The sequence below is a fragment of the Hydractinia symbiolongicarpus genome, chromosome 11 (assembly GCF_029227915.1).
Source record: "Hydractinia symbiolongicarpus strain clone_291-10 chromosome 11, HSymV2.1, whole genome shotgun sequence".
Taxonomy (NCBI): domain Eukaryota; kingdom Metazoa; phylum Cnidaria; class Hydrozoa; order Anthoathecata; family Hydractiniidae; genus Hydractinia; species Hydractinia symbiolongicarpus.
The window spans coordinates 9,568,985-9,595,208 of record NC_079885.1 but is presented as its reverse complement, the minus strand read 5'-3'; the positions used below and the strand labels follow the sequence as shown (position 1 = coordinate 9,595,208).

The 26,224-nt window shown below is 33.3% G+C and overlaps 4 protein-coding genes across 6 annotated transcripts; 2 read left to right on the top strand and 2 right to left on the bottom strand.

Moving 5' to 3' along the window:
* The first annotated feature begins 137 nt into the window (after positions 1-137).
* LOC130614790 (xylulose kinase-like) lies at positions 138-5,700 on the top strand. 2 transcript variants are annotated; one of them, XM_057436251.1, is made up of 7 exons: positions 138-295; positions 687-951; positions 1,578-1,716; positions 2,452-2,639; positions 3,897-4,170; positions 4,573-4,884; positions 5,132-5,700. In XM_057436251.1, exons 1-7 carry the CDS (start codon positions 195-197, stop codon positions 5,431-5,433), a joined length of 1,581 nt encoding a protein of 526 aa, XP_057292234.1. In that variant the 5' UTR covers positions 138-194; the 3' UTR covers positions 5,434-5,700. The 2 variants fall into 2 exon arrangements, with proteins under 2 accessions (XP_057292234.1, XP_057292233.1); XM_057436250.1 differs by lacking the exon at positions 138-295 and having other exon boundaries at positions 345-951.
* Positions 5,701-7,111: 1,411 nt separating this feature from the next.
* Positions 7,112-11,805, bottom strand: LOC130613732 (ATP-dependent RNA helicase DHX33-like). The gene is made up of 7 exons (XM_057435068.1): positions 11,308-11,805; positions 10,662-11,160; positions 9,368-9,456; positions 9,099-9,281; positions 8,648-8,833; positions 8,050-8,192; positions 7,112-7,826 (listed from the first exon to the last, which is right to left on the bottom strand). Exons 1-7 carry the CDS (start codon positions 11,636-11,638, stop codon positions 7,161-7,163), a joined length of 2,097 nt encoding a protein of 698 aa, XP_057291051.1. The 5' UTR covers positions 11,639-11,805; the 3' UTR covers positions 7,112-7,160.
* A 670-nt stretch (positions 11,806-12,475) lies between these two features.
* Positions 12,476-26,224, bottom strand: LOC130613733 (tyrosine-protein phosphatase non-receptor type 2-like). Of its 2 annotated transcripts, XM_057435070.1 has the most exons (13): positions 26,072-26,224; positions 25,165-25,249; positions 17,375-17,477; positions 17,219-17,283; positions 17,101-17,136; positions 16,924-17,022; positions 16,270-16,401; positions 16,030-16,184; positions 15,714-15,768; positions 15,410-15,584; positions 14,672-14,809; positions 13,837-14,113; positions 12,476-13,476 (listed from the first exon to the last, which is right to left on the bottom strand). In XM_057435070.1, exons 2-13 carry the CDS (start codon positions 25,225-25,227, stop codon positions 13,287-13,289), a joined length of 1,488 nt encoding a protein of 495 aa, XP_057291053.1. In that variant the 5' UTR covers positions 25,228-25,249; positions 26,072-26,224; the 3' UTR covers positions 12,476-13,286. The 2 variants fall into 2 exon arrangements, with proteins under 2 accessions (XP_057291053.1, XP_057291052.1); XM_057435069.1 differs by lacking the exon at positions 26,072-26,224 and having other exon boundaries at positions 13,842-14,113; positions 25,165-25,286.
* On the top strand, positions 18,774-19,819 carry LOC130613734 (P2X purinoceptor 7-like). The gene is made up of 3 exons (XM_057435071.1): positions 18,774-19,062; positions 19,448-19,568; positions 19,663-19,819. Exons 1-3 carry the CDS (start codon positions 18,774-18,776, stop codon positions 19,817-19,819), a joined length of 567 nt encoding a protein of 188 aa, XP_057291054.1.

Below are 26,224 nucleotides of genomic sequence, written 5' to 3'. Positions count from 1 at the left end.
TATTTGATTTTTTTTAATATCCTTCTTTGATATTCAATTCATTGTTTATGATATTGTTAATTCCGGGTTAATGTTCCAATTTTGGTTTGAATTGTCACCCTACAAGTGTTGTTAAAAATAAACGTATTGTTTTCCTTCTAGTTCCAACCTCTTCAGTTGTTTTTTCAGTGAAAACGATGTATTAACTTTCAAGGATGGAGGGAAGATGTTTTCTGTCTTTTGATTTGAGTACGCAGTCACTAAAAGCTATTGTTGCAAACCACAAATTAGATATAGTTCATGAAGATTCTATAAAGTATGTTTCTTTATATTTAGTTTGTTTTATATTGGTAAAGAAGGCTCTATGGTTGACTTAAAGTTTCTTTGGATTTTAAGACCTTTAGATTTGCTATTCCGTTATTTAAATTCTACAATTTTAATGTATTGGAATCGAGAAAATAATGTTTTCGAAGGTATATGTCTTTGACAAACAGTGGGGGTGACAACTCAGTTTTGAGTGCCCTCAGATGTTGTAAGATTGACCATGGTTACTTTTTCATATGCTTTTTTAATAATATGTATGTCTCTGTGAAGCAACTATTTTCTCTTGGAAAGTTTTTAAAAATTTTAAAATCTTTTTGTCATTTTCTCAAAAAATTTTCACAAAACATTATTTTTGTCCCATTTATCCAACTCTGTTGTTGCAGTTTCGACAAAGATCTTCCTGAGTTCCACACTGAGAATGGTTTGACTCGTCACAATGATGGATGTACGATCACGTCGCCAACTTTGATGTGGGTTAAAGCAGTCGACCTTCTCTTGATGAAGATGATGACGAAGGGAGTGGACTTTAGCAAAGTTGACATGATATCAGGGACTGGTCAACAACACGGAAGTGTATACTGGAAAAATGCCGCAGAGTTAACCTTGACTCACTTGGACGAGAATTCCACGCTTGTTGATCAGTTACAGGTAATAATGCAGGGTGTCCATTTTGTCATGAATATCAGGATTTTCATAACTTTCACTCAGTCTATGTAAGGCATAAGTTTTTCAATGTCATTTTCGATCTTCAGCTTGTATTTGTTTCATCCTTTGTTTCTTTTTTCTTTCTTCAGGTATATTGCATTTTTTTTCTTTCCTTAAACTGTCAGGTAGTTCATCAGTCGTAACTACAGAAAAAAGAGGGGAAGGAATTTTGAAAATCAATTTTTGAGTGAACATCCTGTAACGTGTTAATCCAAGGTCGTTATAGATGGGTATTATTGAAAATAAAATGCAAGTTATGGTCAAAGTACTTTCTTCTGGGAACATTTTTTGCTGACGCCTTTTGATAGTGTCAGAGTCAGGAGTGGTGGGTGGTTGTGGTGTTTTTAAATTTAGCTGAAAATGATGCATGAAAATGTTTGACGTACAATAAAACGAGGAGTTATTATGAGTTCATCCTTTACACGCCGAGATATGAAACATTTTTCTTTTTTGAGAAGGTGACTGCCTTTGAGATTCGATAAGAATACAATTAGTGGTGTTAAGAAAAGGCGTGTGTATAAACTTTTACAAGGATGTTATTTCATACTTCATATAAATACTCGTTGTAGGATTGTTTTGTAATTTCCAATTCTCCAGTTTGGATGGATTCCAGTACAACAAAACAATGTGAAGATCTTGAACAGGCAGCCGGTGGAAGTATGCAACTTTCTAAAATAACTGGTTCAAAAGCGTATGAGAGATTCACAGGTAACTAACAGCAAGCTTTTTTATGATCTTTTGATGTTTCTTTACGTATTAAAAGCCACAATGTCATTTCTAGAGAAGCTTATTAAGTTTTTAAACTTCTTGAAAACTAAGCGTTTGTGGAGTTCTTTTATTACGAGCTAGCTCATGATTACAACCTACTTTAATAGCTAAACAGGGTTCAAATTAGAAAAGTAAAGTCGGTTCGCAAAAATTTCAACACTCTGTAACGAAGTAAACTACCATCTAGATGTGGCCTGTGAAACACCTTGATCAATTACCATTTTTCTATCGTCGTTCTTCAAAAGCATTTTTATTGCCGATTTTCGTTCTTAAACTTTTAAAATGCGATCTAAAACAGCATTTCTATCGCCGTTCTTCGTTCTTAAACTTTTAAAATGCGATCTAAAACAGCATTTCTATCGCCGTTCTTCGTTCTTAAACTTTTAAAATGCGATCTAAAACAGCATTTCTATCGCCGTTCTTCGTTCTTAAACTTTTAAAATGCGATCTAAAACAGCATTTCTATCGCCACTTAAAAATATTCGGTTCTCAATTTTATTATTTTCTTCGCAAAGTGATTCCTAAAAATAGCATTTCGATTCGCGAATTGCGAACTGCTAATTCGAACCCTGCTAAAATCTTAAAATTATTTTGTTTAAGATTTTTACATGCTTAAACTGTTAAAGGACGAACGAAAATACGACAAATTCAACTACTCTCGTAGCCGTATTTTAGGTAATCAGATCGCGAAGATATATCAAACGTGTGCAGATGATTATCGCAATTGTGAACGCATTTGCTTAGTCAGCAGTTTTCTAGCGACACTTTTCATTGGTAAATATGCGCCAATTGATTTTAGTGACGGGTCTGGAATGAATTTATTGAATATCAATACGAAAGAGTGGGAAGCAAGCTTGATGAAAGTAAGTTGACCCTGTAAGATATTAAAAATTAGAACTGCACAAAAGTAGCACGGTACATCTTCTTTAATACGCGAAATTTTCTCGCCTTTTATTTTTCGCGCCTTTTTGCCTAACTATTAACGCAAATGTAAAAGCCAAGAAATTTTTATTTCGCTCAGAGATTCATCCGAGTCTTTCAGGGTATCCATTTTGCCAGGATGGTCAGAAAGCATGAGGGTTTTTAAGGTATTGTCAAAATGGCAGAAATGTTTTTAGTTTTTTAAAAAATGTTGGAATCAATTAGTCAGAAATTTAAAAAAAAATCGTTAGCATCAGTACTAGCTTATTACAATTTTAAAGGTTAATCAGGGCTTTAAAAAAGCATGAAATTCCAGTCTAAAATAACGTAAATTGAAAGAGTCTAAAAAATGTCAAGAGAATAAGAAGCTAATATCGACTGATTATTTGCTAACATTTAAATTTAGCGCACGAAGAAAAAAAAACTCGAGAATAAATTTTCATTGTAATAATAACAAATAATAAGAAATGAAAAGCATGTTACAGCCGTTTAGTTTTCGTGTACTTTTACATCAATTGTTATAGGAAATCTCTTTTTTCTACACTCTATTCATTTAATGAAAAGTTTTTTCTTCCCGTTCTTCTATGCTGTTTACAGGGCACACACCAAATAATCTCAGTTAAGTCCTGTGCCTTGTATTTGTAAGGAGATTCTGTTAATTAGAAATTTGAAAGGTTTTTTATTAATTGATTGGCACTGCATTTATGATGTAGCCATGTCGAAGTTTGTGAAATAAGATTGTACAATGGAGTAATTGCAAATGGTCTCGGGATAAAAAAGGGAGGATTCGTTGGGTTCAAGAATTTCTTCAAGAAATGCTTCTTTTTTACAACAAGGGGCATAATGAGCTGAAAATGAGCTGGAAAGACAATGTCTGTTTACGTAATGTTGACATAAACAGTTCGATCGCAACTGCGTTTAAAAACACAAGCAACAACTTCTGAATAAAGATGATAAGAACGCTATTTTTTGTTCATTTTTATTTTTAATAGACGCATATGAGTAATATGCTATCAGTTCAGTTTTGCTTTCCAAAAGTTAACGCCGATATCTTTGAAATATAATTTGTATAGCAAATAAAGATATAAATCGAAACGAAGGAAGACAAGACCAGTTAACAAACGTAAATAATATGCAATAGATATTTTCTAACGTCTTGATTAGGGATGTTTAGTGATAAGGTTGGTTGTTTATCGTAGGCTTGTGCCCCAGGATTGGCAAATCGCCTGGGAGTCCCTGTGGCATCAAGTTCTGTCATTGGAAAGGTATCCAAGTACATGCATGGTAGATATAACTTTCCTTCGTCATGCGAGGTAATCGCTTTCACTGGGGATAATCCGTCTTCGTTAGCTGGCATGCGGCTCGATCATACAGATGTTGCGGTTAGTCTTGGGACGAGTGATACGTTAATGTTTTGGAGTGAATCTGCTAACCCGTCGACGGAAGGACATGTTTTCGTTAATCCACTGGACAGTACGTTGTTGTTTATGTTTTGTTGTGTTGTTTATAAAGTTTTTTTAAGAAGTTTTTTTTTAATTCTGGCCAGTGATGAAAAAGTAAACGCGAAATTAGCGAAAAGCAATTCCCGCGAAAAATTTAATTGCAAAGGTGTTTTGTTTAGTAAAACCAGAAAAAAGTTTTTTTTCGCGAGCATTTTTTTTTTAATAATGAAAGCGCAAAATCTTAGAACAACTCTCTTCTTTTATATATATTTAATCTGGAAGGATAGAAATAGAGAACCAGAATTTTCGATAACTACATCAAATTTCCAAAACAGAATCAAGAATACGCAACTGAATAATACGTGTTGCTATTTATAAACTCTATTTTACCCTTCAAAATTTGTTGAAACTAGTTCTTAACTTATTCTATTAGAGGAGAAGTACATGGCCATGCTTTGTTTTAAAAATGGCTCGCTATCGAGAGAAAAAATTTGCGCCGAGCATTGCAAAGGATCATGGGAAGAATTTAACCAGTTCTTGAAAAACACGCCGGCTGGTAATGGCGGGAAAATCGGGATATACTTTGATGAGATGGAAATTCTACCTCATGTTAAAGGTGTTTACAAATGGAACGAAAATGACGATGACGTCACTACTTTTGAATCAGCTGAAGAAGTTCGAGCTGTCATTGAAGGACAATTTCTTGCAAAGCGTTACCATGCTCAGATGTTTGGCTTCAAACCAAGTAACTCTTCATTTTCGCTAATATTTGTAATTACTGTAAAAATTAGGCTGAAATTCTAGGAACAAAATAAGAACAATTTTAAGCTGAACAGATGAAAAATATAAGAACATTGCTGAAGCCAAATTTTTTGGTCCGTATAAAAAAACTGGATTTTTTTAATTACTATTCCTAATTTTTTTTTTTCCTGTCCTCTATCCTAAAAAAAAGTTAATTTTTTCAAACTAAAATTTACCTTATTTGCTTTTAGCCGAGTCATCACGTATCCTAGCAACTGGAGGTGCATCTGAAAACACAGTTATTTTACAAGTGCTATCCGATGTGTTCAACTTGCCAGTTTATACGTTAAAAGAAACGAGTAATTCTGCGTGTTTGGGTGGCATATACAGATGTAAACAAGCCTCCATCGCAGATGGTACACTCTCCTACTTAGAGGCTATTAAAGATCTGCCACCTCATAGATTAGTTTGTAAGCCGAATGAAGATCACGTGACCATGTATGAACACATGCTCGATAGATATCGTCGATTGGAGCAATCACTAGTTAGCTAACGTGCCCTATTTGCAGGAGGGGTCTGATACAGTCTGGTAGAGTTTGCAGAACTAACTGCAACAAAACCAAAGAAATGGTTGTGTACGTAGTAGGAGAACCAATGGACACGTTATTTTACTGAAACAAACATTGACATTGTGGAAATTTAGAGTATGAAATATCTTTTCTGAGTTTGCTGAAGGTTGTTACTCTAGTGGCTATATAAAGGTTTAATAGCAAACAGAAATTGTTATTCAACTCTATGATATATAGTAATTAGAAAACCACGTGCTCCTGTTTTCTTTTTTTGTAGAAATTCTTAAACTGCAATTCCGTTGAAGGGTCGCACATCTGCAAACGGAGCTCTCATGCTCCCGTAAATGAATCGCGTATACCGTAAAGGCTCGATTTAGCGCCCCTATCGATAAGCGTGCAATTTTATTGAAATTGTTTTCTTTTTTAAATTATTATGCACCCAATGATGTTTAAACAAATAAACTTTTATCACAAATGAAATAGGTTGTTTTGAGCTTGATTATTTTGAAGAGGCGGTTACTTTTATTTGAGTGGACATAGAGAAACTTTTGTAAGAAAAACTTACAGAAATACATTTGTACTGATTTTGAAAAAAAAAAGCGAGTCTTTTTGAAGCATTCAAGTTACAAGCATGTTGATGATAATCCTTATCATATAGGCAACTATAAGAACACAAAAAAGTTGTTGTGGTGTGTATTTTGAATCGCATAGTGGAAAACCGACTTTTGTGAAAGCAGAATTCGCGGAGGTTTAATAAAAAAAATTTGCGAATTTTTGGAATCGCAAAAGATTTCCTGGTTGAAGTAATTGAATTGAACCTGTCAACAAAAGACGAACTTTGATTCTACTTGTTTCATGAAGTAAAAAGATTGAAAAGTGGCAAAGTCAGAAAATATTCAGATCGAATCGATTTTCATATTCGTCACCAGAGCTCTTCGAGATAAAAATTTATTAGCGCTCGGGACAAAGGCGAAATGAGTTAAATAACTGACTCGACCACGATAATTTGGTCACAATATTATCAAAGGAAATGTTTTCCATATTTTTTATTCTACGAAGTTACGGTCTCATCCCTAGAACTTTCTTTTCGCATTCTAATTTGCATAAGTTTCTTGAAACCAAAAAACGCCTCCTATTGCGAGACTATTTTCTCTCGTAAAAACATTTTAAGCTTTTGCGAGGATATTTTTTCGCGGAAATACTAGTATTTTTTCGTAATTTCTTATGATACGAATGCTCATATCACAAAAGGTTTAGAATCATTTCTATCAACTACAAGCTTTTTTTAGAAGAATATCCAAATTCTAACCACGCTGTTCATTATTCTTATTTCTATAGACTTAAACCTCACCCTGATATTCTTATAAATTCTGGTACAATTTTATATCAGGAAGCGAAAGTTTTTGTTCTTAATTTTCCTTAAAGTAGCAATTTATTTGTGCATATATATTTTTTGGAAATAAACGCCCCAGCCAAAATTAGTTCGTTGAATTCTGTGATCGGTGAACCTAATGTCCTTAAAAGCAAGCACTTGGTATTATTTTTTTCTTCGTTTAATGGCAAGCATGAAATGAATAATTCTAAGAGACAAACACGAGCTAGGTAAAAAGATATTTGACCGTTAAAGGAATTGCAAATGTGACAAAAAACACGACAAAAAAGGAAAACGAAACAAAACTGCATTTTTCTTTATAATTCGATCTATATCACATCACGTAGCGACTGATTGAGGAATTAAATTTTTTCCATCAAAATAATTTGGGCAAGCTTGTACGAGCCATGTTGGATCTACCACACACAAATTCCTCATGTATCGTTTCGAAGTTTCCACAACTTCGTTAAATACGACAAACGACGGCTTTGAGTTAAACAAAACCGACGACGGGTGTATCTGCACTTGTTGCCGTTGTTTGATTGTCAAATAGGTGCCGTCTTTTTGCCGTTCGGCACTGTTCATAAACATTCCAGCAGCCAATGCTTTACGAATCAAACTATAATCTGTTCCGCAGCTTTTTAATGTGATATTTGACCGAGCAGAAATTTCACGGATTTGTTTTTTAATTTTACTGACCGTAGTCATATTTCTCACGTTTATAAAGTGTTCCCGACACCAATCGACGTTCTTTTTCGCATGTTTAAATGCTCGGTAAAGTAACAACATTGACACATGGTCACCCTCAGAAGACATGAATTTCTGCAATGATTTTCGACTTCTCTCTCGCTGGTTGTGGGGTGTATAGGTGAGCGATTCAACTGACAGTAATGAGACAATAGTAAGAACTTCTTCGGTGCAGCCTAACTCTTGCGCAGCTAAAATACAACTTGATAGTGCAGGATCCAAGGGAAATGTCGCTAAAAGCTTGCCCTTGTCTGTGATCTACGAAGAAGAGATAACATATGAAAAGAAACGATAATTTGCATGAAACTTCGATAATTCAAATTATCCGCGCTGAACGATTTGCGGGATTTATTTACGAAAATTTCGCAACTTTTTACAAGATTATTTAATTTTACGAAACTGTTCGCGAAATTTTGTTTTCGTAGATTCCTTAATAAAATTTGCGCAAAGAAAGGTAAAAAAAATCTGTAGTGAGATTCACCTTTTGTGATTCAACAGATTCGACAGCACCAAGTAAAAGCAGTTGATTTAACGCATCTGGCAAACCACCCTCATGTGGTTGACTCATAAAATCAAACGTTAACACATCTTTCAAACCAAGCGCCAACAAGTGCAAAACAACACCTAAACAAGAGAACAAAGAAAACTTAAAGATACTAATTCTTCAGCCTTAAACAATGTTTAACGTGAACAATACTAATATAGCTACATCTGTTACATTGATTGAGACAAGGTCCTTATTCCGTGCGTGTTTTTAACGTGTTTTTTTTACAATTTTCGCCAATTTCAAGACTCTTATGCACACAAACAATCAAAATCCCAAAAGAAGCAAATGTAAAAAATACCCAATAACGGCACTGCAAAACTTTTGTAAAAAGAAGAATTCTTAAAAAAAACTACAAGACGATGCATCAAATACTGACAGAACATCCTAAATCCTAATCCTAAACGCCTTTATAATATTCGACGAAAACAAGGAGCAGCACAACTTGGGTGGCGTAAAGAATTATGTTATCGCCATTTATCTTAGAAAAATTATGTTTTGAAGTAAATTTAAATATATAAAAATGAATACCCACTTTTTAAGTTACATCTTTGAATTTCAGGGACAGTATCTTCATTTAAAGCAAGAAAACTCTTCTCTGGATAAAGACGAAAACACTCGCCCGGACACTCCCTCCCTGCTCTTCCGCATCTTTGACGTGATTGTGCTTTTGATATCGGCTGAACTTTTAACATGTCGAGGCCAGTGGACGGACTGTAGGCTGGTAAAAACAAAGACGTAAACATAATACAGGTTTTTACTTGTTCCATTCCTACGCAAAGATATGTCTCACTATCATAAAAGATCCTTCCATATTATGTGAGATAATATTTGTTTAGATGGTAGAAATTTATATAAAGAGACATTTCAAAAAAGGAAGATTTTGTTTCTTGGCAAAAATGGAGTAAATTAATACATTACTTATCTGCAGATAGATAACTACATGATGTATATAAAATAAAACTGGGCACGAAGTTGTGACCTACCTTTAGCTTTTACCATACCACAATCAACAACATATTTAACCCCGGGTATTGTAACTGACGTTTCCGCTATGTTTGTTGCAAGGATTATTTTACGGCGACCGACTTGAGTCGGCTGAAAAGCTTTAATCTGCACACTGTTCGGTAAAGAAGCAAACAGTGGTCGAACATCGATGTTTCCAAAATCTAAAAATAATACCATGACAATGAAAGTATATACTTTAGCTAAGGGAGACTGGAAAAGAAGAAATGGGCACTAAGTTAGTTCTTACGTTCTTTAGCATGAAGAACGATATCTTGAATGATTTTGGAGACAGAATCAATTTCTTCCTGACCGGTTAAGAAAACAAGTATGTCGTGCCTAAAAATAAAAAATAGAAATAAGAAATTAAAAATACTTTTCATAACCTTTACCTACCCTGCAAGAAGAATGATTGCACACATAAAAATAACATATTTTGCTCAGAATGTTTTTACCAAATTAAAACAAACGCATTTTTTTGTCTTTAAAACAAAACCAATGTTACATTTCTAAAACATTGCCAAGCGATCACTTTAAACAAAGGATGTGAAAAATCAGCAGGAGTTCTACTTATCCAATGTTCCCGTTAAGCAGCAAGAAGTCCGATCCTCCTTCGATTTTGAGATTTTTAGATTTGCTACTGTGAATATTATAAGATTTCTAATTACATTTTTGCGTAATTGCTGAAAATGACAGGTGAGTATAGAAGTGCAACAAAATTAAACACAATATAAAAACTTTTAGCATTTATATTTTAGCATTTTAACGGTTTTTTAAAATATTAAATCTCAAAGGGACAAATGCATGTTCGATTTTCTCTTAGGCTTTGATATTTAATATTTAAAGAAAAGTTAAAATGTTTAAAAATGCTTAAACTTTTTGTGTTGTGTTAAATTTTTGTTGCACTTCTATACTCACCTGTGAAATTTTAGCAATTACGCAAAAATGTAATTAGAAATCTTATAATATTAACAGTAGCAAATCTAAAAATCGATGCAAAATTTCTTACCTAAACTTATCATAATACTTTTTCCTTGTAAATTAGAAATGCTGACACTTATCCTGATTTTGTCTGATTGCGGTTGCGGCTGCAGTGCTCAAACTTACCATCTATTCCCTGTGAGATTTCAATGTTCAAACTTACTATAAAGATTTCTTCCAGGGAATGTTCAAATTTACCCTGATCAGGGCCACCTATTTTGTTTCTTTAATTTTTTTATGCTATCGCTTTTGTCACATTTTGAGTTTCCTAATCATACATACGCAAGCAAAATGAAAAGGTTAAATTCAAAGTCGATGTAAGAAACCTAAAATGGCACTTCCAAACACGTTCATGGAAAGGGAAGTATTTGAGAGGCTGTAAATACAGCGAATTACAGAATAATGTACCATAGCTACACAAAAAATATATTTAGAAATTCACGGTCCCAACATTATCTAGTCTGACTTTAAGGGTTTCAAGGTTTCAAGGTCCGACAGACATCCTGCTAATGCTCCCTCTGTGTAAAGATGAAGTTCAAACTTACCCAAATATACACACTTACCCTAGCGGTTTCTCTCTGTGAAGTTGCAGTGAAGTCACTATACACGCATGCGTATAATCTTTTTGGATTTCTTCAGTATACAAAATTTTGATTGGATGCCGTCTTCCTTCAATAAAGCATACTTTTGCATTATTAAAATATTTTGAAAATTTATCTGCTTGCAGTGTTGCTGACATAACGATGATTTTCAACGGCTTTGAAGTTCGTCTATTAGCCTGAGCACGTTTGACCACTCCAAACAACACATCCGTCTGTACAGAACGCTCATGTGCTTCGTCCAATATAATAACAGAATACTTCTGTAGTAATGGGTCTAGTAGTGCTTCTCGAAGCAACATTCCGTCTGTCATATATTTAAGTTTAGTTTTAGCACTGGTAACATCTTCAAAACGCACGGTGTATCCAACCAAATCGCCTATAGGTACGTTTCTTTCCTCAGCAACTCGTAAAGCAACAGTTATTGCAGCAACTCTTCTGGGTTGTGTACAGCAAATCACGCCTAAAGAAACATCACTGATATCAATGCGAAGTTCAAAATCGCTAAAAATTAAAAAGCAACATAGAGTTGTCACCTGAAGTACTAGTGTGAAAAGTACTTTTCACGAAAAAAAAGTTAATCTTGTACACAAACTAAAGATTTCCTTACCTCTTGTTGATAATCCTGTCTCTAGTAAGTACTGCGGAAGTTGGGTGGTCTTTCCACTCCCTGTTTCCGACATAACGATAATGCTTTCATTCTTCATAACTTCACTTATCAATGCACGTTTACCAAAACGTATGGGTAATAATTCTCTCTGCACATGATTCACATCATGAAAAGACTTTTTCTTCTTTCTCATTTGGTTGTTATTATTGTCTATCTGGTGGTGGGTTGTACTATTAACATGGTGAAACTGACCACTTTCTTGTAGTTTTCGTTTTCTGTGGAAATCATGAGCAGCGTCAAAATATTGCTTCTGCAAAGCATTATTCTTCATATTGTACTTGTCTTACTAAATATAAATTTAGGGAAGTTTTTTGGTTTACTCTAAGAGGTAAATTAACAAAAATTTCTGATCTCATTAAAGTCATGCACTATTTTGCAACATCAAAGAACAACACTGTGTTGCCATACATTCCTGTGTTGCCATACATCCCTGTGTTGCCACACATCCCTATGGAGCCACGCCTAGCTGCGAATGCTATGCTTCTTGTATTGTTACCACAAAAACTTTACATAGATAGAGAGATTGGTTTTCATAACACTACAACAAGTTACCTCGTTTCAGGTAAGTTAGAAAAACCAAATAATGGTACAACGTAAACACAATAAATATCTGCAACAAAATTCAAAACAAAACCCACATAAAATATACTTTGTTAAGTAAACATCACAGACGAATTTTCAAAAAATGGAACATGAGAATAGAAAAAGAAATTAATGAAGGATTGAACAAAAATACAAAAGAAGTAACCACCAAATAAAAATCGACAAAACAACGTCAGATATTTTCGCTTATATAAAACTCATTTGAAAATTGGGACACGTACCAGCAAAGAAAACAGATTTAAAGTTGTTAGGAATATTTTTCAAAATATTGCCCCTTTGCATAGAATATCACTTGAAAAATCTGTATCTATAGGTCATCTGAAGAAATCTCAAAAAACAGTCTTAGGAGTCCATAAAGATGGTTCCATTTGGCAAAAGGTGCAGTTAGCTTACTTATCAAGAGTATACTTTTACCATGATAAACATGCTTAAAAGTCAAACACAAAATAACAAGACGTGATGAATACAAGTACCCCACAGGCCTGGGATGAACAAATAAAGCACATTTGGGTTAAAGTGGTTTTAGGATGCAATAAATTTGTGATTTAAAGTAAACAAAAAATGACTTCTCTAATACATAAAAATATTAAAACTGTAAAAACTTTATTTACATTATGTTCTATCTTCAAAAAAAAAATCAAAGATGAAAAATACTAATAACAAACAAATAAAAAGAAACAAAGAAATAAATATTATCAGTATGAAGAAGTATTGAAGCAAATTAATCTTATTAGTATTTAATCATTGCATCTACTAAATAATAAGACGCTTTTGAATATAAGACAAATGAATATCCTAAAGCTCCCAAAACGAGCTGGTGATCTCTGAGCAACCCATACACAAACTGGTTTTCCACAAAAAAACATTGTAGCCTAAACTTGAGAAGGAAAAAAAAACTGAATGGCAAAACAAAGAATTGCATTTCTAAAGAGATTCTAAATTCATTGTTAACTCCCTTCACTAGATGTGTTTCTGATAATGCAGCCGCCTGTAGCACAATGACGAAATGCAGCTTGTTTATTAAGACTCAAAAATACTATAATAATCAGAAGTTTGAAAATAATTTAGAATTTAGTTTTAAAAACAAATTATTAAACATATTTTCTGATATACAGCTCAGTTAAATCCCGTTAAAATTTGTAAAGGATAGTTACACAGGAATACAATATTTTTCAATCTTTTTATGCATACGTATATATAACATCAGTGTGAGGTTTTCCAAAATGCAGAACATGATGTTTCTGTTGGGCGAAATCTGTTTCTTATATCCATTTTAATATATTATGATCGGAACATTGTAATTTGACATGAGGTTCTTAACCTAAATATTTGTACGCAGCAAAACAAAGACCAGAACACAATCCTATAGTCGCACCAATATATAACAAGTAACTCAAAGTTGATGATTTTTCACTTTCTTTCATCTTACGTTTTATTGTCTGTACACGTTCTTTTGTTTCCAATAACCGTTTCTTGCGCTGACGAAGATGAAGTTCTTTGTTTTCGCTAAAGTAACATTGTTATCACTTTCACAACACGAATGGAAAAATAAAGTCAATTAACTAGTGAAGTATGTTGTCATTAAGTGCAAATCATAAAAGAAAGAAATATATTGTGACAGAACATAAAATTGAACAAAAATAATCCCCAAAAAGGTGTGGCTTACAGGTTAAATTTCAATAAATAATCTTTTTGTGTTCTTTTTTCAAATTTTTATCTCTGATATATTGTTTGCTTTTAAAAAATAATTTGTATTTTATACTAAATTCTAACGTTAAATTAGCACTAACTAATAAAGTTGTTGTTATAAAAAATCAACCTTTCCCAAACGATCTCTCTCCTTTAAAATGCATAAAAATAAAGTACCTTGCCTTGGATCCAATGTTAACTGGAGATTCAGATTTTCTTTCAGATCTTCTTTCGACGGTTTCCCACACTTCAGGGTGAATATCATTTTCATTGACTACATTGCCGTCAACCTCACTTCTGGATGCATCTACTGAACTATTTGATGTTTGTTTGGCCTTCTCTTCATTGGAGTCTCCTTCACTGCTGCTTTCTTCTTCTATAAGCTCAGTGTATGATCCATCTGATAGATCAATGATCTCTTCTTCGCTGCTATCTTCATCTGAGGATTCCAAGCCTAAAGAAAGCCCTTTTAATACTATTCTAGTTTTTACAAAGATTGAAAGTAAGACAATAGCTCTTTGATAGTTTTTGTGCCCAAAACGCAATCACAAGTGCAAAAATATAAATAACCAAAAAATAATGAGTAAATTTTATCAATCGTAATTTTAAATTCATTAAAGAATTTTTTTGCTATATAGAATTTCATTATCTAGAAAGACACACAGTAGGGCAAATTAATCTGTTATGTTGTCGTTTAAAGAAAGGGGTGTTTTACATGATTTTTCCTTGTAAAGTTGTCTGAAAAAATGAAAGCAAGCAAAAGTGTGTTGCATGTGAACTGCTTTGCAAAATCAATTCATTGAAAAAGTGAATTTAAAAACCAGGGATTTGTACTTGAAAACGCCATTATAATGGCACCTATAATTATGGTAATAACCCTGTTAAGCAAATTTCATTACTTCATGCTAACAGACAGGGAAGAATGCACTAAATAGCGATACAGGAAATATGTAGAGCAGGTGATCTGCCGTGAAATTTTCTGTGGGATTACTACTAGTAAGAACATAAATACCTGTTGCTGACTGGAATAGTTTAGCTTGGTCAGCTTCGTGTGTTTTCGCAATGGATGTGCGTTCAGGTTTAGGTGGAGGTACATTATTTTTTGTTCTTCTTGGTGGCAATGGAGGTGGCGTATCGTTGTCTTCTAAAACTAAGAAAAAGTGCCAACCATGGTCTTAAATTGGATTAACATCTTGGATCTTAAAAGGTTAATAACTACTTTAAGAGAATTAATTTTGGCAAGAGATTTTTTGAAAATAAAATAAAATTTTGGGAGAACTATGTTTAGTAATACTCCCCAAGAACTAGATTTGAGGAATTTCGTGAAAAAAAAGTGTTTGAGGACATTTTTCCTCATTTATGTTTTTATAAAATCTTTTTTGATAATGCTGATGTTAAAATCGACATATCAATTATACATAAATGGTAACTAAGAGGAAAAAACACGAGTGTAAATCATTGTTTTAAAAAAGAAGAAAAGAAAAAATATAGTGTGAATTATTTATCACAATTCCATGAATAGTCAGTTTTCTAATTTCCACAGGTACTAATTTTTCACTAAGCAATATCTCAACCGCGAATAATAATTTCTGTGTAGTAGCATCTTCATATTGATGTTATATGTGCCTACCCCTAAAAATAGGATGTCTATGAAAATAAGACAATAGGATTCCCTTTTTCAAAATACTTTAACTAATTCCTGATATAAAAAAAACGGTTAGATCCACTGACTATGGATTCTTCAATATACCTGGTGATTCGAAATCTTTAAATAAATGTGGAAACAAATGATGAAATCCAGTCAATATAGCAACATTTGCAAATCTATATTGTTCTGCTGTTTGAATTAAACCACATCGACATTTCCTTAGGGAGAGTAGTAAGCTTCGTGGATTGACATTCGTTGGTGTGTCATCTCGCTCGGCCTGATTTGGTTAATTTAAACGAACAAGTTGTTAGAACTGTATACTATATATTGGTAACACATTATATAAAACAAAACCTTTCTTTAAATGCTTTGTGAAAATTTAAAACAAGAAAAACAATTAACTCACAATGGCCAGTGCTGAATCAACCAAACAAAAAGTTCCCGATCTTCCAATGCCTGCACTGTATAAAAATAAATGAAACTAGAATGTTGCATGGGTACTTCTTAGAAAGCTTTGATACAGTGCACAAACTGTATCAGTATTTCTTAAGAAGGCCAAGATACAGTATACAGCATGTATCAGTACTCCTGAAGGAGAGATCAAACAGCAAGAAACAGGAATGCTGCATTAGTGCTTCTTAAGAAGAGCTCAAGTATGTTACATAACTTGTATCAGTGCTTTTCAAGGAAGGATCAGATAATTTATAACAAAGAAGACACACCTGCAATGAATGACTGGTGGATTATTTATATTGTACAAAACGTCTTTCTTTTTTATATCTTCAAGGAATTGTAAAAATGTTTCAGGGTCTTGTGGTACACCAAAGTCTGGCCATGCCACATAGTGAAATTGTAGCACTTTTCTTCTTTCACCTGTCTAAAAAAATATGCTTATAAGGCTAAGATTGTAAAAATAAAAACCAATTTTTGTTCCACAAATACTCAAGCATATAGATGTGTACCTTTTTATAATGAACTATAAGTTCACGTATGATATACGCATCCTCCATTTGGGTACTTCTATTTTCTATTTCAAATTCACCAAATTCAGAAATTTCATCTTCACCCATTGGCCAATATGGATGACATTTTACCTGGAGAAAAATACACTAAATTACAATGGAGCAATTCAAAATGTTGCTAAGCCAAATGCAGATTCATGTTACTTAATTTCTTAATTTACCTCAGCAATTTTTACAGCATTGTTTTTAAATTTATTTTGATTTAACTTAAACTCGCAATAGTTTTGTTGTCATTTTCTTGCTAAAATTAACTGTTGATTATGTGTGTGTGTGTTTGTGAGTGCTATCACAAATTGTTAACACAGAAGTCTGCCAACATGAAACAGGTATTTTTTTTAAATTAGTATACTAGTACAGAGAAAGAATATGAGTCATCGTAGAAATAGTTGCCGAAAAAAAAGGTTTAGGGTTTTTAAAAAGTTTAACTGCGCATTACGCATTTTTTGGTAACATACAGTTTAGACAGCATTGGGCTATATATCATGAGTAGTAGTGTATATTTTGACTATCATTTTGAAAAACTTATTATGTTTCACAATATCAGGCAATACTAATTGTATAAAAAGTAATAATTTACAATAAAAAATATTTTACCATATTTTTTTCAACTATTCGATTTAACATTATTATTGCCGGTGAATGATTTTCCCAAATCATGCGCCAAAAATCTTTACAAGTGCTTTGTAAGGGACCCTAAATGTAGGATTGTTTGTATTATTTATGGACAAAAAATTAAATTTTTTTTAATAAAGTCCAACTGTCTTTACTAACCTGAGCGAGTATATACCTTCGTTTCACACCAGGAGACTTTAAAAAGAAAAACACATATTGAACAGTCAGTTGAAAACATAAATTAAATGTATAAAAGTATCATGCAACAAGTAATTACCTCAACAAAGTTTGCGTTGATATAATCATTATCACTTGTTTCTAGTTTAACACGGGTGTCGTCATCTAAAATGCATGACATAACAATTAATGAGAAAAACTGACAAGTGTTTACTTTAAAGATAATAAAATATATAATTGCATGTTTATTTCATACATGGTAACACATCCCTGTATCTGTTAAGACTACGATTTTGTGGTGCTCTTGCGGCTTTCTGTGTTTTATCCTCAATCATTTGTCTTGTATCCAAATGAAGCATCTAGAAACACAAACTCTTTAGTCGTCTCACAATTCATAAATTGGACTATACGAAACTTAAATTGCTTAACTTTACCAGTTTAAAAAATATAAAATCCACAAAAATTAAGAAAATTAATACTAGCAAATCAACTGTCATTCCTGTGTATCGATTATTTGTCTATAAAGGATTATAAAAGGGAATTACTATCTGTAATTTTAAACACATTATAAAAAATTCATATTTATGTAAGCAATTTCCTTGCTAAAGGAGTATTGAGATAATAAAAAAAATCGTATAGCTTAACTGACATTTTTGGGTTTTTTATTTTAACGAAAGTCAAAAGAAAATTCTACAAAAAATACATGAAAACACCACTTTATCAAAAATCAGACCAGTCAATAAGAGACAAGCTATCACTCTCACACACACACACACGCAAAGACGCCTCCAATTCTAAGAAATGGAAAAATAGCAGAGTCATTAACTGCTCCCCCAGTTGAAAAAAAACATTGGTTAGACCACTGGCATTTGATTCTTCGTTCATGATCAATCCAAGCATTTGTATCATCGGTGAAAATAATGGCTTCCTTTGATTTATTATTCAAAGAAAATTTAAAAAAATTAAAATTGTGTTTCAGCAGATATTTATTATGTTGATTACAAAACCATTTACTCACGCATATTAAAAAAACATTATTGCTTTTTTCGTTGTTTTCAGCCTAGCCTTGTTTCTATAGGGTCAAGGCATGCAACATATAATTCTTCAATTCTAAAACGAAGGAGGTTTTTTTTATGTATTTTCGCATCATACACGCAGTTTGTTGCAAAGAAAAAATACTAATGTCTCACTTACGCAGGTAAGAATTTTTCTTATGCTGTTTTGACAATTATACAGAATCAATTGTGTTGTTTTGAAAGTTATACAGCAAGTTTACAACAAAAGCATTCTACTTTGTTTTTATTATTTTTCCTAAAAGGTATGGACTAAAAGTCCTGCAGTATTACATTTTAGCTAGCGTAACTTTAAAGGGGCACTCCAGTGAAAAAAAAATATTTGAAAAAAATGTTATTTTTATAAGACAATACATAAATATGTCAAAATAAACCTTTTACAATCGTTAAAAATCTTTATTTATACCTTAATCGCGTCCGTAAACATCTTCAATTTCAAATAAATTTGCAAGGTCGCGTAAAGTCGAGAGGACTAGGTCCGAATAAATTAGCATACGTCACATCGTGCAAAAAGTCCGTGAGCTCAGCAGCACGCCTTCTAAAAGTTTTGTTTACTTACTGTTTACATTGTTCGTTGATAAGATGTCTTGTAATAATGACGAAGAATATAACTTAGAAAGCTCAGAATCGGATAATTCTCTTCATGAAAAAGACTTTACAAAGCTACAGCCATACGAATTTGAACCTCTTGTGTCTGACGAGGAAGAAGTTAGTAACGGTGTAGAAAATGACGAGGTTTCTTTTACTGATGCAGAGCCACGTACGGGTAATGCAAATTGGTGTGAATGTGGAAATTGTAGAGCAATGGAAACCGATACTGAAAGCGTGTGCTGTGTCGAGTCAAACGAAATTCCTGATGAGTTTTTCCAAGGTAGGTAGGATATATACTGCAAATATAATTTTTTTCTAAGCGAAATTTTCCTTTTTAAACAAATAAAAAATATATTTCATCGCTTTTCTTTTACATTCTTTTCGTCAAAAACTTTATCTTTTGCTTCAATAAAATAATCTTTCATCACTTTTTTTTTACTTCACAAGCCAATTTATTTTTATTTCACGGTTCAACAATCTAATTCCTCCGCATGCGCTTTTTTTTGCACACAAATGCCAAGAAATCTTATGTAATGTTACATTTTCTCCGTGATGGAGAACATTGAAATGCGTGATCGAAAGATCGAATAAGGTTCGTGTGGAAATGATAAGTTAGTAAAACGGGGGTATAAATATTGTATAATTGAAAATCACTCTTATCATAGGTCATAAATGCGTTACAGAAGCTGCTGATTTTCAAGTGGTTGTTTTGACAAAAGCTGTTTTAGAAACTGCGTTATCTGCATTGCATGATTTGAGAGGAGACACTTTAGAATTAAAAAATGAGTAAGTAGCTCAACCTCGTTTCCAAGCCCTTCTTTTGTCCGAGAAAAAGAAGGTAAAAAACTGACAATAATGCCTCCCTTATTTTTCTATATAGATCTTATCGTTACGCTGGTTATAAACAGTTCACTTGGTGGATACACAGTCGATTGGGAAAAGGGGTGAGAAGAGTGATTCCTTCTTGTGTAGTATGGGCAATTCGAAGAAAATATCCGGCAGAAGATGAAAAATATGTTTTATTCAAAGAAAGTTGAATAAAAATAAAAAAATAAAAAAGTCACGTTTTAAATCTTGTCCTGATGGCTTTAATGGCATCGCTTTTGTCGGGTTTTTCAACCTCTGTTATTCTTTCAGCAATTTCTCCTGTTTGTGGTAACTTATCTTTTTCGTTGTCGATTGGTTCCAAAGTAGCCGTCATTAATTCTGCTAAATACGCCTTTTCTTTCTTCTCGGTAATTTTTTTTACGACCCAGGATTGTGTTACTCGTGAAAAGACTTGTTTATAGCGGAGTACTCCTTTTTTGGTAACAGCCTGTTCACAATTAGTCCCCGAGTTAAAATCAAGGACAGCCAGCTGCGTGCGCGCGATCATACCTTCCATGCTGAAATGAATACGTTTCGGGCAATATTTGGTAAGCAAAGAATGGAATACCTCTAGGCTTCCCGTATGGCAAAAGTGCGCCAAATAGTTCATGTCGGCAAGAGTTTTTTTATTTTGCACAATAGTCTCCACTGCTTCATATGCAGGTGAATTCAACTTTAACCATTTGCGTTGCTGGTCTAATGTGGGGTGCGCACATTCATGGAAATATTCATTGCCTTGCCAAGAGTGGATTCCACGAATATGATAAAGAATGCTAAGCCACCTTTCACGTAAAACGTTTTCATTTTTGTCGCATGAAGCGCAGCACCACCATAAATGATTCATAATGGATTTGATCCAAGGTATCAGCTCAAGACATTCTTTGCGCTTCGCAGCAGCAGTCAAGCTTTTTTTCAAGCTTTTTCCAAAGTGCCAAACGTCGAACTGGTGGTTTATCTCAGGATGTTCTTTCTTCATGAATGCGCGGATTTGAACATGGCGATCTGTTGTTAATGCTGAAACTGTCACTTTGTGGTCACGCAGCTTATTTAGTAGCGTTACTAATCCCCACTTCTCCATTCGACTAGAATTCCCTGCAGTTCTAACATGAACAACTTGAAAGTCGATGATTTTATTGATGTCTACGCTCATTAGAGTGTACGTACCATACTTTGCACTGTAACCTGGAGAGTCACTTCGCCCATCACCAATCAAATTCCCTTCTTTCGCAGCGCACTCAGAATAAATGTTATTTCGATATTTTTTATAAAAAGTGTTTAATTTTGGAAAAAGAACGGACCTTTGAATATCATAGAAGGTGGACTTAGAGATAAACTGAAGCCTCAAAATACTCATCATTTCGGCAATGCGGGCGTATGTGTTTCCGGAATACAATATGGCTGCAGAAAGTAATAAGTTCCCTGCTGCTCTTCCATTTACGATAGGTTGAGACTGCCAGCTGAAAACATGTTTATTTGGACAAATACTAGTAACAATGATAAGAGTTCCACGTTTTACCACACGAGTAATGCACGTTTTTTGTAAACACGTGAAACAAACTTGAAATAATGTCAACAGACAAGACCAGAAAACAAGAAATTGTGCGTCGCTTTTGAGCCCTGGGTTACATTCAGCAGTGTCAAAAGACTCTTCTTCGCTGATATTTTCATCATAACTGTCGTCGATGTGAATTTGTAATTGCGGTGAGTATAAAGAATCATCAGAAGGGCACTCATCACCAGAGACGATATCATGATCACTTTCCATATTTGCATTCAGCAAGAATGTCACGTCAGCTTGCGGAGGAAAGGATAGGTCGGTGTTAGTAGACTTACATCGTCCGTGCGGAAGAGTAAATTTCACTTTTAAAACATCCTTCGTTGGTTGTATCTCAGGATGAATTGCCTCTAAGGGATCACATTGTGTTCTAACGGACCTGGTAAAAGTATTGGCACCAACCGATTTCTCTACCGTTTCCACAATTGCACTAACGCCTTGTTCCTTAACCAATGAAATTATTTCTTGTTCAGCGTATACTTCAAGGTCAACATCATCCTCCACACTTAAAGCCTTTGCAACACACTAGAAAAAAAATGATCAGAATAACTTCCAAGAAAAAAGACAGGCACAACTCACATTTTGGCAATAGCATAAATTTTAAAAACACACTTGTTTTTAGCGAAAGTTTCCAATCTTTTTGATGTCGATTCTCTTGAATTTTCAGGCTTACTAAAAGAAAAAATTGTTGGAACAGCATCCTCGGTCAGCTGTCTCTTTCTTTTGATACCAGTAAGTTCAGCCTAAATAAACAAAGATTAGAAGTAGCGCCGATGAAATGATGCTAATAAAATGGGCACATTTACCCCCTGAAAATATTCGGCAGGTCCTTCCATCAAAAAGCTTCTTTTTTGAAAAACAAAGAATAGAAACTTACGAGCGCTACGAAAGATACATGTCTAACTAGATAACTTTGTATTGGAAATTGGTATAATGTTCTTTTATAATATAAATATGTAGAAAACGTTATTTGGTTGTGTTGTGGATATAAGTACAAATAATGAAATGAAGAAGAAATGAGAAACTTTGATCGCGTTGACTAGCTAAAATGGCATTTTTACGAAGTGGCAATATTTTAATATGGAAGATTATTACCTGGAGATCCCTTTTAAAAGAACTATCTGTGAAGTGCGACGAACAAATATAAAAACTTCGATCGCTTGGTAGATCACCTGTACGACGTATTTTGTTTAGCCATTTTTGTCTGAGTTCTTTCTTTTTCACAGACGGGATTCTGTGAAAACTGACTTCTTTACACTTTTCTGATCGATTGGTACATCCAAACGCAGAGCAACTAACCATTTTTTAAAGATTTAAACGTAATTTACATACAAAAAGCGATTTAAATGTAAGCCAGAGGTCTTAACATGAACGTTCTCTGCGCTCGCTTAAACTTTCTGCACGATGTGATGTCATTGTTTATAATCGGGTCCAGTCCTAAATGAAATCGCGCCTGTCTGTTTTTTTATAAGAAAAAAATTGAATATGCGAAGGCTAGTACAACGATTTTAAATAAGGAAAACAAGTGAAGTAAGTTTTTTTTGATTTCTTATGCTTTTCTGAGTACGTATAAAACAAAAAAGAAAAAAGTGATTTTTACTGGAGTTCCCCTTTAAACATGTACAATAATCATAACAAAGGAGGGTGTTATGACAATAATAATCTGTCTTGTTTTTCACTTGTAATATAACTATTTTAGCAAAAGAAGTTAATTTTTGTTATAAAACACATAAAAATTTTCCTTAACCACATATAACTATATTTTTGTGATTGACGTGTAAATTTTTTGCTTGCAACCTTTCTTTATTTGAGTTGAACGAAAACTAGAAATACTACTGATATAAATTTAAAAAAAAAAAAAAATAATAATAAGCACATTGCACATTTTATTTTCGTCACAACAATATATACCATGAATGAATCAACTGCAAGTGGCCTTACCTGAGCAATTTTCTTAGTAATCTGAATTTGTTCTTCTAATATTTATTCATTTTATTAATTCAGATTAACGTAGACCATATTTAGTTTCAAAATTAAGAAATAATTTTAAATGGAATAATGGCAACAACACATTGTAAGTGCTATTATGTACACTTATTTCATCCATCTCTCACTAGCATTCACCCCCACTACACCAGTGAAGGATCGCATGGCTAGGTATCAGCTGTAATCTGCTGTAATGTTGACAATATTTTAGTCTACATAATTCTTGATCTGGGTCAGGTGTCAGTGGATTATCTAGGATGTATACAGGTTGGCTTTAAATAATTTATTTACAATAGAACAAAAATGATTACCGTATTTTTCGGTATATAACTCGCAGGTTATAAGTTGATTTTTACGACTTCCACCATTGGTGCGGGTTATATTGTGGTGCGGGTTATGTGATAAGTTTTATATTTTCTGTTATTTATTGTGAAATTTAAAGTTTATACATTCAATGGAGAAAATAGTACCAACGGGATAAAATGCATACATTAATATAACTGCATGCGCAATCCTATATCTATGTAATCTTACTTCATTTATGTAATTTAATCTTTTTTACACAGTGAAATTGCTTTCTTTAACTTTCTTTAGCTTGCCATTGTTAATATTACGAGCTCTCTCTGAAACACAATTCTGGAGATCATTTTTATTTTGTGTTGAATGTATAATTCTAATCTATCTTTGCAATAACACTGAGCACATTGAAATGATTTGCTTTTGGTAATAAAGCAATATAGCAGGTATCATTATTAGGTTTATTTGACACATATTTCACAACCTAGTGCCCAGGACTTAATTATTAATTCCGGTTAAAAATTTTTTGAAAAATGTTAAAATTAAAGTATAGATAATAATTTTCTTTTTTATCTTCGCTACCTTCAAGCAATAGGTGGCCACTGAAAATATCAAAAACAAATATAAAACACAATTAATAAGACACACACAACTATCTCCTCCTCATTGCCACCATTCAGTTTATTATGCACACTGTGATTGCTAAGATATAAATAGATAACAAAATTCTATAAACATTAGAAAAGAACGTTCCGTAATCTCTGTTACAGACAATCCGCGATAATTATTGTGTTGTTTATTTTTATGCCAAAAAAAACTTAAATATAAAAAACAGAGATTTTACTTTAGGTTTATAACCTGATAGAATGGTTTTTTATTTGTTTGTTTGTTTAATCGCAGGAAGCAAGAGTTATTATTGGCTGAAACTAATGTCTACAAATAAAAAGAAAACAGCATTGTCTAATTTAGTACAGTCGCCATTAGCAGAAGATCGACTTCTCAAATTAATTTTAATTCATTATTATTTCGGCAATCAGAGACAAGGAAGTTAAGACTGAGAGAGTGGCTGGTTCAAACACTCGGTTTTCGTGTTTGGGGTTCACGAGTTTAAACTTCCCCTACTTGTCTCCAGCATGAAAAAACACACACGCTTATACAATGATTAGGGAAGTAAAAACATGCTGGAATTTTTTCTTAACATAATGCGGGTTATTCAAAGGTGCGGGTAAGTAAAACACATTGATTAAAATTTTATGCGGGTTATACGAAGGTGCAGGCTATCTGATAGCATCTAGTTTATAACTCCCTAAAAAAGCTGAGCCGCGGGTTATACGATGTGCGGGTTATATACCGGAAAATACGGTATTATTTTCGGGGTCATATTTTGGGAAAGTATAATCGCAAGGATTTTTAAAATAACGACCTTAAAATTGCCAGGTTTGAAAACATTACTTGAAGAGCAGGTATGGTTCGTCTTTCAGAGTAAAATAGATTTAAGATATATAAAATTTTTTTCAACAATAAAGTTTTTGTTGAAATTCCCAGCCGTGAGCATTGCTGGAACTTGTACCATGCTTGTTTCTTATGCAAAAAAGCAACCCCTGTAAGTATACATGGGCAAAGGAATTTTGTTACTTCACTTTTATACACAAATTATGCTTAGCTAAAGGTACGTACCTGAAATACTGGATTCCATCTCATGGATCGATCATACTCCCGAATCTCATCAAGCAAAAACATGGTGACTGTATGTGCATTTAATCTGCAATAAAAACATTTAAAGTGAGCTACTGTTATCACAAAAGAAACTAAAAAATGTATAGAGCCACCCATAACAAACCAAACTACCTAGAATGGACCCATACGTCACACAAACGATAGTAATCAAAACACACAAAATAATTTCAAGAATGTTGTTTTTTCACTGGATTAGGTAGACCCCTGTCATATATATACAAATTCTGGTCTGTAAATTTTATTTATATATACTTTTTGTTTTTCTAATATCGAGACAGTTTGAATTACAGGCCTTAAATTTTTTCACCATCTGTATTATATGCATTTTTGAGCACCTGCAAAAAAGTTTGTTTTTCCAAAATTCTCAATATTCATGCAAAAATTGGATCATTTGCACCAATCACCAAAAAAAACCTGTCTTCTGTTTTTTAGGCCACCATTAAAAATATGTTATGCTTTTCTCAGTCCAACTTATTTACCGTATATACTATATATGTTGCTATAGCTATAAAACAACCAGGCTAGTAGTCAGAAAAAAAGACTAAAAATTCCAATCCACGATGTACAAAAAAGCTGTAGCTATATTCTGTCTTTTGTTTTAAATGCTTCTGCAGTGATTTTTTTGTCTGAACTATCACAACCATCAGGTTGCTTCTTCATGTTTTGTTTTTAATAATCAGTGACTTTCAAACCTGCTAGCTAAGTTGTTTCATGGTCTTGAAAACAAAATTCATTATGACAAATAAAAGCACTATGTGCAACATGACATATTTTCGGTGTTGGCATCAGCAACGCAACAGAGAAGGACATGCAGAGTGGTCCGACTTTTTGCAGAAATACACTTCACCTGTGTTTGCGATAGTATAAAAAAGTGAATAGGTGCCAACCATGGGGATGAGTTGAGCATTTCAATGAATGATGAACAATTTTTTTTTCAATATTATGACTAAGACACAAAGAATCTTGGATTAATTGCCCTGGCCTTCTGATTTTTGTGCTT